General features: G+C 35.8%; 1 protein-coding gene across 2 annotated transcripts; it reads left to right on the forward strand.

Moving 5' to 3' along the window:
• On the forward strand, positions 1-5,270 carry LOC122319202 (probable protein phosphatase 2C 44). 2 transcript variants are annotated; one of them, XM_043137158.1, is made up of 6 exons: positions 1-192; positions 297-403; positions 1,320-1,571; positions 1,912-2,188; positions 2,395-2,549; positions 4,772-5,200. In XM_043137158.1, exons 2-6 carry the CDS (start codon positions 335-337, stop codon positions 4,907-4,909), a joined length of 891 nt encoding a protein of 296 aa, XP_042993092.1. In that variant the 5' UTR covers positions 1-192; positions 297-334; the 3' UTR covers positions 4,910-5,200. The 2 variants fall into 2 exon arrangements, with proteins under 2 accessions (XP_042993092.1, XP_042993093.1); XM_043137159.1 differs by lacking the exon at positions 1-192 and having other exon boundaries at positions 332-403; positions 4,772-5,270.
• The last annotated feature ends 5,517 nt before the right edge of the window (positions 5,271-10,787 follow it).

A 10,787-nucleotide genomic window follows, 5' to 3' on the forward strand; every position in this document is an offset into this window, starting at 1 on the left:
TCGCGGTGCAGATGATCACGTTATAGGAGACTCACCAGATTTTTCAACGTACGGTACCAAAATCTTTTTCTGAAATTTTTATATTGTTTCTGCAGACCAAACGACGACCATCCTCTTCTGGTGACGGCCAGACCCATATTAGTAAACGTTCTCTTTCCTATATGATCCAACAGCAAAATCGGGGATTTGTTAGTAAGATATTTCTCTTTATTGATATAGAAGAAAGAAAAGGAGGCGGATTGATTGATAGATAGATAGAATCATACAAGTCTCTGGCTTTCTTTTTTCTTGTTAAGGTGCCAAGGAAGGAGATACATGATTGAGAATTTGAAATATGAGTAAACAGGCAGTTGCGGGTGCTTCTCACACCGGAAAAGGCATCAGCTTCCTTGAAAAAATCAAGGTCAGTCTTTCTTTCTCTCATCTTCTGTTTCCTGATTCTTGAATTTAAATGATTAAGTAATCAATTCATCAATTTGAGTTCCGGATATTTTTGGGTTTACTTTTTGCGGATGTTAAACATGCGCCAATCCCTTCTCGTCTTTTCCGTCATACACCATGCCGTATTTCGTGGCTGATTTACTGGCAGTACTTTAGTTCGACTTCAATTGTTGGAAACTAAGGCCTTGTAAGTTTAATTGTCTCCCCCAAGCATAATCATAAATGCCCACCTCATGTTCTTAATGAATACTTACTAAAAAAAAAAAGTTCTTAATGAATTCCAATCTATTTCAAATTTAACTAGAAACATACAAGGCCACCCCCCCCCCCCCCCCCCCCCCCCCCCCAAAAAAAAAAGAAAAAAAAAAGAAAAAAAGAAAGAAAGAAGTCAACGGTGGTAGTGGCTTCGTTTGGATCTTTGAATGAGCTCACAACTCATCTCAATTGGGTTTTTTTTTTAGACATATCCCAATATCCAAACACACAATTTCCAAATCACTAAATATTATTCAATTCAAAACCTCTTTACACGTAGAAGTTACAACTTTTTTCAACTTAACACCTCTTTATAAGTAAAACCCACAACCTTTTTCAACTTCCCATAAATACATCTAAACTGATCTTAGGTGGACTCCACAAAACTTACTCCATCATCTCAACCCACTACTATTAGTAAAGAACTCAACTCAACTCAACGTTCAAACATAACCTAAAAAAGACTTTGGAATTTCCTTATTTTAGTAAGTAAATTTCAAAAAGTTAGTTTCCTTAATATTCAAATCCAAATAGCAGAAGGTACTTCAAAAAAAAAAAAGAACCACTGGGTTTTTTAAACGTTGGGTCAGGATAATTAATCACTAAAGTTATTGGCATTGCAGAATGCTAGTTGCCTTAAATCCTCATCTGCGGATTCTGGAAAAGGGACAAGCAAGTCATCGACTAACAAAATAGCCCATGGGTTCCACTTAGTTGAAGGTAAATCTGGTCATGATATGGAGGACTACCATGTTGCTGAATATATAAGATTGAAGCATCACGTGCTTGGATTATTTGCTATCTTTGACGGTCACCTAGGAGATCGTGTCCCTAGCTATTTGAGAGATAACCTTTTCAACAACATACTTGACGAGGTATCACTTTCCCTCCAGTCCAAAGTCATTTTTCTTTCTTGGAAGCATTTAGTTGTGTACTAATTGTTTGGTTGGAGAATATATCTGTGTGCTATTTTTCTACATTTGATCATCTATCTAAAAAAGTATTTGGTCTTTAAACCGAAAGCTGGTACTAAAATATAACCAGAACATAACTTAGCCAATCTTGTGTCCTTATTTATGCAGTAGTGGTTGTTTTATGCAATAGTGTTTCTCTCCTACTCCTGTAGGGATGTCAGTCTGGTTTTTGCTGAGGAAACCTCTCATTCATTTTAAATATGATTAAATCTTTATTTCCTTCTTTAACTATGTGTTCCAGCCAACATTCTGGAAGGACCCTGAGATGGCAATAAGGAATGCTTACCGCACCACTGATAAGTTTATTTTGGAAAACTCCATGCAATTAGGGCCAGGTGGCTCAACTGCAGTAACCGCAATAGTCATTGATGGCAAAGACCTATGGGTGGCAAACATTGGTGACTCAAGAGCCGTTGTTTGTGAGAGAGGCTCTGCCAATCAAATTACTGTAGACCACGAACCACATAGCGAACGAAGAAGAATTGAGAAGCAGGGTGGCTTCGTGACTACTCTGCCTGGTGATATATTTCGTCTAACAAATAAATTCATTTTAACCTTGTCACTCTTATCACTATTTAATATAAAACTCATTTGCTTGAGAGTATCGTAGCATATGATGTTCATAACCAAACATATTTACTCCGGGTTACATTTACATTTATCCATTTGTTGTATTATTGGTTTGTTTAAATTATGAGGACTCTAAGACTGCAATTTATTTCAGGAGATGTGCCTAGGGTCAATGGTCAACTTGCAGTTGCACGTGCTTTTGGGGATCAAAGCCTCAAAGCACATTTAAGTTCAGAGCCTGACGTAAGACATGTGCCCATAGACTCGAATATTGAGTTCGTTGTATTGGCAAGTGATGGATTGTGGAAGGTCAGTTACTATGGTGACATGTGCATAAAAAATTCTTCTATCAGCCTCTATGTTTCGTCTTTTCACTTGGTTTCCCTCATTTTATTCAGTAATTTGTCAAAACATTGGAATAGGTTTGCGTTGTATTCTGTGATCCTTCACTTCAGTCCGCATTTTTCGGTGGATATTTAGATTTCTCCCAAACAATTTGAACTTTAAATGGTTATACTCTCAATGCTATTTTTAAAGACTATCTTGTTGTTAACATATCCTGAACAAAATTGTGTACAATGTGATTTTAGTTTGCATCACATTAAACAATATATTATATGAGTTTGTGCATTTAAGCAATTGAAATTTTTGACGGATAACTTGAATATGTGCTAATGCTAATAAAGTTATGTGTATTTGTGTACAAGGAAAAGAGAGAAATAATAACAAAGAGCATTACAATGAGTAGAATTCCCTACTTTATGCACGTGTGTTCTAGAATTTTTTAAGAATTTCCCTCGGTCTAGCTGCCTCAATGAAGAAAATTAAAATATTTCTTGAAAGTGCCATTTGTATGTTAAAAATTCTATGCAACATGCCTTGAGCAATATATAATTCACAAAGAATCTCCACAGCCATTTTGGTAGTATAATCCCTCAAAGCAATCATGTTACATCTAAGGGCCTAACCTGCCACTCTGTTGGTCTTTGCTTGGTTGGTCAATAAGTTTCAATATAGTCTTATTCATGAACCATGTGGCCTTATGATGAAAAAATAACCACTGTGATTCCTTGGCATTTTCATTATCATACTTTTACTTTAAACATTTGTAAGCATATATTGGCAGTTTCCTAAGGCTTGAAATGGTATACATGGTTTCTTACCGTATGTGCACTTATTGGGGCAACAATACTTCTTGAAGGATGACTCTTAATTTATACTTCAGGCTTGAAATTCATTTTGACCGGTTGGCTTAGCCATCTTAACACTCTTAGTTCCGATTTTACATTAAGGTTAGAATCTTTATGAAGTTGATGTGAAGGATTGAAATGAATTATAAGAATGTCCATAACCATCATAGTATGAAACCCACTTTACAGGGCTGTAAAGTGGGTGCTCTTCTTTGGGCATGAAACCCAGTCTCCACCCATTAGTACATGGACTCCTAATGGTACAGGGGAAGAGGTTCTGATCTTCCGAAAGCAATCACGTTTCCTCTAATTTCCTGAGTTTGTGCCCAGCATTTCCATTTTATGGAATTCAAAGAGTTGTTAACAACGAGGAAAGCACAAGCCACGTTTGGGCCTATACTTCAAAAGGATTTAGATCACCTAGAGTTGTTACCCGAACTTTAAGGCTTAGAGTAAGAGAAATGTAGACACGTAATGTGGGCCCTATAGTATTTATAGCTGCCCAAGTGAATTTCTTAGGCAACATTAAATGCTCAACAAATGCTGAAGGACCACTTCACTCTCTCTCTCTCTCTCTCTCTCTCTCTCTCTCTCACACATACGAAATCTGGGGTATTACAGATACTCTCAATAGCATGTGGTCTTCGGTATGAGAGCTATAGTGCATAATAATTTAGAGGAGTGCTTGTTTTACAAAGAGATTTCACAAAAGCAAAACTCACAAAATCTACTTTACAATGAAATAGCATTGTAATCTAATGCACCACAGCATGAATTTTTGAACTTTATTTTTGTGAGACCTCTTTGTGAACCAACATTTTTATATGGTTTATTCCAAATCATTGCAAAACAATTTAAAAACTTGGTTAGTTAAAAGAATCAAGAGGTTGTGCAGGCAGGTGAGGAACTAAGTACTGGGTATGTAAGCAATAAGCATGATTGATGTAGTTTGATATTAGGACGAAAGTGGTGATCTTGAGCTATGTGCTTTGTTGGAGAGTTCATATTCTTGGAATATGTAGCCATGGGGTTGAATTCTGTTGATAAATCTGGCTTGAAGACTTGGTGCCGATTCTGCTGCAGTCTTAGTGTGATGTTCACAAATGTTATCCTCATAGCAGAGTAAAAGTATAAATTACATTGTGAAAAATCAAGGATCCAGAAATTGAATTAACCTCCCGAATAAGATTCTTATGCCAGGTTTTTCAAGTTACCGGATGTTAGTTTATTTATTCATGTTACTTTTACTGACACATATACATATTTATGTCATAGTTATCATTTGCTACTCGTTTGTAGTTCAATATCATTGCTGGATATTTGGTTTACTCTGGTTGGCAGGTAATGAAGAATCAAGAGGCAGTTGATTTAGTGAAACCCATCAAAGATCCTCAAGCTGCAGCTAAACGTTTAACGGCTGAAGCACTGGCAAAACAGAGTAAAGATGATATATCATGCATTGTGATCCGTTTTGGATGATGCTGCTGAGAAAGTTGCTCAACACTGCACTTTTGTTGGTTTTGTCCTCCTAGAACTCTCAGCCGGTGGTTTCCATTAGGAAGATGGAAATAGGAGTACTATTTGAGTTCTCATATGTTATGAATTGGCTTTCTTCGTTGTGATAATCATGTTAGAGATAGCACAGATAACTATGTCATGCATTTCTTATGCTACGTCGTAAAGAAATTTCCTCTTAGTACATGAACTCTCGCCTTAAACAGGCGTTCACATACAGTAGTGTGCTTGAGTTGGTGCAATTAGTGGCTGTAATTCTGTGTATACTGTGGCCAAGGGAGGCAGAAAAAAAAAAGAAAAAAAACAAAAGACAATTGTGTGGACAGTTGCGTACATAAATGATATGACATGAAAGCCCACGGTGTAGTAGCGTTTCTTATGATTGTTGCGTTTCCTCCATTCCCTTTACAGCCGTGTGTTTCCTCACAATGGTGATTGTGACTGCGTTGAAAATTCGAAAGAATGACGTGAAGATAGGCGTCCAAAAGTTGCACATGAAACGGAAAGTTGACATGTTGGGTAAGAAGGTAAGCAAGTTGTGATGAGCAATTAACTACATACTGCACACGCAGATGGCACCAACCGAAGTAGGAGAGAAAATTGCGGCAAAGAGAACATTATCTTTATTATAACGAAGTCGCCATTATCTCTGTAAGTTCATTTAAAACATTGGGCTTTCAATTTTTCTCAGTATTCAAATAGATGGATAATAGGCTTAATTCACATATTCCAGTACCAAGGATCCTTTCTTGAATCCAGACTTAAACGACTCGTACGGGAAAGGACCATAACATCGCTACAAATGTGTAACTCTCTCTTCTTAGCAAGCTGGGAGACTGATCCAGTCTTTCTGCAGCTCCGTTGCTAAGGATGCTTATCTTGCAAGTGCTGAAAAACATTGCTACACATTTCCAAAAAAACAAATTACAGTAAAGACAGGTGGAAAAACGTATACATTTGACCCCTAGATCTAATTAACCTAATTTCAGATGATAGTTAGTATCTAAATTTTTTAATAGTAACATTATGGTTAAATCTCCAAAAAAAGACTCCGTACTAACAAAAAAAATTGTCAATATTTTTTAGATATTAACCTTTAATGATACCAATATTACAATCTCAACGATAACAAACAAAAGTATATTATAATTGAAATATTCAAATAAAATTAAATGGGTTATACAAGTTGATTGTGGTTAAGCAAGTGATCTATTATTGACTCGTTTATTAATCGTATCTTATTTAACCAACCTGTTTTGACCCGAACCCATTTAAATCAAACTTGCTTTATTTCGTATTATGTTTTTGTTTGTTTTACAGGTTGTTTATTCGTGTCACATTTTGTCACCCCTCTACTCTCCACTCTAGAGGCCAATTTGATTGGGGATGAAATTTTCCTTACAGGTAGGGGTGTAAATTGGTCGGTTCGGTCTAGGTGATAACCAAAATTTTCAATCCATCATTTTTCCCGGACCGAACATCCATAAGGACCAAACCAGACCAGTAGCTATCGGTTCGTTCAGTCCGGTCCAATTATTTTTTTATTTTTTTCTTCTTTTTTCAAATAAATTAATAAAAAAATTATTTAAATTACTAAATTAAAATTAAGTGAATTATTAATGTGGATTATATAACTAACTCGTTAAAAAAAATATTTTATATGTTCAACGATAAAAATTAGATGAAAATTACATAATTGATTATATAATTATTATATAAAATAATATATATAATATATTTAAAAATTAAAAATATATATTTTTCCAATTGGGCCTATCTAGTCCGGTTTGAGAAAACCTCACCCCGGGATCGAACCGAAGACAAAAGTTGAGAAATCCTTAGACCAAGACCGACCCGTCCAAGCTTCGGTTCGGTCCGGTCCGGTTGGTTTCTCCAGTTTGGACCAACTGGCTTTCTACTTACAGGGGAGAGTTTCCTAGAGAGGGGAGCTTTTTAAGAATGTCATCAATTTGACATGTAAAAAACCCCTTTTTTCATGTTTCTTTATCTATTAGCAATGCTATAATTAGGGTTGAATAGGAACCGATCGAAATTGGCTGCCAAATTTCAAACCGGCCAAAACCATGGAGAGTCAGTCGGCCGATGGTCCAAATAACGTGAAACAGACGTAGGTCAGTTTCAGTTATGGTTTGAACCGTGTTCAAACAAGTGAACCCATCAATATAATATATATATATATATATATAAAATATCCGAGAGTCCATGGATAATGTGGAGAGTTTTGTGGTATAATCTGGTAATGTTTTCCTCATTCAATATTCATTTGTTTTTATAAATTAATTTTAGTAGTTTTCATCATCCAAGTTCAATAATATTTGATGTTTTAATCTTATTAATGTTTCTATATAGAGTTGAGAGCAAAATCAAGTGTTACAACTATTGAAAATTGAAGACCAAAAAAGATCAAGAATTATTGCAATTTATTTATCTTATAATTTTTAGTTGCATTGTTCCTTATGACAATTTGTGTTTGTAATGTGTATTAAATATTTAGTGGAGTTTTTATTTTTATTTTTTAAGTTATCTTGTAATCGGTATAGTAGTATATATTTAGTAGTTACTAGTTAGTACTTACGCCATCATGGGATTACTATTTTATTATTTTTAATTATTATTATTTTTAACCTAAGGCTAACATTACAAATGACACTAAAATTAAAATGAAATTGAATATTTAAAATGGATTCTAAAAACTCAGCAAATTAGAACTTAAAATCAACTATAAAAAAAAGTTCAAAAAGATCTTGAATCAAGCCAAAAAAAAAATGCCCAAAAAGATGTTGAATTGAACAAAAACAAAGGTCCAAAAGAAGTAGCCCAAACCGGCCGAGATCCAGCTAGAACCGGTCGGACCGGTTTCACCCCTCTATATAGGTCGGTTTCAATTTTGAGCTGATGTCATTTTTTATTCAGTTTTGGTTTTAGTTTTCACCCCTTATAGATATATATATATATTTCTCTTATTAAACAATGCCATTTAACGTAAGTTAAATGTTGTTGTTTTATAACAGTTTGTTACAAAAAAATAATTGAAACAACATATTTTAGTTTAATACACCAAATGACATTGTTTGAATTAGGGCTAAAACCCTAACCTGTGCTCCGCCTCTCCACTCTCCAATGCCATTTCACTCTCTCATCTCTTATAGCTCTCTCAATTCTCCCTCTGGCCACTGCCTGATTGTCCACATATGAGACTCAACTTGCTAGCCTCGTCACCCCAATGCTGCCTCTCTCTCTCCCTCATCTCCCATCTCTCTCTCTCATCTCTCAAACCTTAATTTTTTGGTTGAATCTCAAATATGTTATTTGATAATTACTTTGAATATTTGTGTTATTTGAATCTTTGTTTTGTGAATTCAATTGTGTTAGCGTTTGTTGAAAGAGTTGGAGATGTAGCTCTATTTGTTTGCTCAGAAGATGTGATCAAAGAAATAAGGTCTAAACCAACCCATAACACGCCAAAACAACAAAAATCAGTCTAGCCAATTCTCTCTTGTTAGGTGGTCGGTCCGGCTAGTTTTGGGCAAATAAGTAACCAATAAGTTCAGTTTCGATTTTGGACCGAAACTAGCCCTAGCTACAGCTTTACGTGATCCCTTATTGAGAAAAGAAAAGCACATATTTGGATGATCAAACCAAAAAATTGGTAAGTTTTCCCAATTCTTGTGACCCAAATATATTTACGGTTAAAAGACTAATAAATTAATAAATACAAAAATAGTACCATGTTTTGCAAGAGAGATGACAGAGTCAGATGAGATAAGATATGGGATAAGATGTTTTATTGAAAGTAAAATAAAATATTATTATAATATAATTTTTTAATATTTATTTTATTTCAAAATTTGAAAAAGTTGAATTAATTATTATATCGTGTATAAAAATTTTAAAAAATTATAATAATTAAATAAGACGAAATAAAATTTGGAAACCAAACCATCTTTTTCATTTGTCCCTCAGATATTTCTTTGTGACTTTAATAAATATTATACAAAACGGGACAAACAGAACTGCTACATACCCCCGGGGAATAACCCCGCCGCGGCCCCGGGGTTGACGTGGCAATTAAAATAATAATAAAAAAATAATAAGCTTAAAACAGAAACAAGCTGCGGGAGGAAGGAAATTATTTTGATGAAACATTGCAGAGAAATCATGAAAAGCAGAGACATCGAACGCCGTCGCTAACGTGCCGTCTTCCGTCGCTTAAACCATCCGATTGTTGAGGTCGCCGTCATCACGTACCCATTGCTCTAAGTCGCAACAGGGTGGGTGAGAGATTTAGTCGGCATTTCTTCTGGGTATTTTTTGGGTCTTTATCAGCATTACTGGGTCTTGATCGGCATTTCTCTGGGCATTTTTCCTGGGTACATATACGATCATTTTTTTGTTTGTGGGTCTTCTTTGATGGATTTCACAGTAGCTAGTCTTTTGTTCTTCTTTAATGGATTTCTTGTTTTTGGGCACACTTCAATGAGAAGTATTAAGTCTTTTTATGTTTAGTTTAAGTATCTTTATTTTTATTACAAAAATGTATGTTTTTAGTTCTTGGGATATTGATTGATAGAGATTTTTTTAATAAATAAATTAATCTTCTATCCATTCGATGCTTTTGGAAATCTGCTGCATAAAGCGAGCACAAACTAAGCAGTGAGTTCCTATGAGAAAGATGAACTCATGGGCTTCACAGTTCACATTACAGTAGAAGCCTACGTATCTAGAACCTTGAACTAAAAGCTCCTGAAATACTCTCAAGATTGAAAACGCTACTGAAGTCACTCAATAAACCGTATCAAGATTCAATAAAAACACACCGAAGAAACGGGACCCTTCCAACTCCAAGGCCTAGACCAACTTATCGACCTCCACAAGAAACTTCCCAGATATTGTCCTCATCCTTAGAAAAATCCCTTCAAGAAAAATCCATAATTTTTTTTTTTTTGCATTCTTTTTCGACAAATTGATGAATCCCATTTCAGAATGTCCTTCACTGAGACGTTAATTCTATCGTCTTCAATCTCGCGATTTCGGCCCCAATGGGTTAGTCTCTTTACCATTGACCCAGATAAAACAAATCCATGGTTTTTTACTCCACTGGGTTTTGGGTTTTGGATTTTCTTGGTTAATACACAAGAAAATATTGTTCTTTACTCCACTGGCCATATCCTGCAGCTGGGCGACGGTGAACGTACGGCAAGAGGAGGATGGGTAGCTTGCCGAGAAGTTGCTTAATGTAAAAGCTGCTCTGCTTTTTACCAGTAAAAACAAAGTTAATTGGTCATGTTCTGTCTTACCGTGGAGGAGCAGTTGGCATGAAGATCAACGGTAGATGGTTGATTCCAGACGGTGGTCCATGGCGTTAGCTTCCATGTGTGATGGTGGCATTGGCTTCGCCTGTGGCTGAGGAAGGAAAACGTGGAGGCTACTGGAAAGTTGGCAAGCTCTCGGTGGTTGACATGAGGCTAGGCAGCGAGGTTGCTGTGATGCGAGGAAACAACAAGCAAAAAATTGAAGGAGAAGGATGAGAGAATAGGGAGGGATTTTGTACGAAAGAATGCATCGTTTTCTTTATGCCACGTAGACGCGAGGCCGCAAAGGGGATATCTTGCGGTTGCATATAGACTTTTCCCGGGACAAATATATATCCTATTGAAGTTTTAGAAATATTTGGTATAAAAGAACAGTTAAAAAATCTCCACCTTGATGCGAAATCTTACCGAAGACCATGTCAGTATATAAGAGTAGCTCAAGAAAAAGAGGCTCAAAGTCGAAATTATTCCACAACTAGTTAGACCCACTCTACTCCAAATTCTTAGCC

The sequence above is a fragment of the Carya illinoinensis genome, chromosome 8 (genome assembly GCF_018687715.1).
Source record: "Carya illinoinensis cultivar Pawnee chromosome 8, C.illinoinensisPawnee_v1, whole genome shotgun sequence".
Taxonomy (NCBI): domain Eukaryota; kingdom Viridiplantae; phylum Streptophyta; class Magnoliopsida; order Fagales; family Juglandaceae; genus Carya; species Carya illinoinensis.

Bases quoted from the DNA above. Each gene is read 5' to 3' on its own strand.
- LOC122319202 (XM_043137158.1), top strand. From the start codon at position 335: ATGAGTAAACAGGCAGTTGCGGGTGCTTCTCACACCGGAAAAGGCATC. The intron at 404-1,319 runs GTCAGTCTTTCT...TTGGCATTGCAG, and splicing joins GCTTCCTTGAAAAAATCAAG to AATGCTAGTTGCCTTAAATC. The intron at 2,189-2,394 runs GTGATATATTTC...AATTTATTTCAG, and splicing joins CTTCGTGACTACTCTGCCTG to GAGATGTGCCTAGGGTCAAT.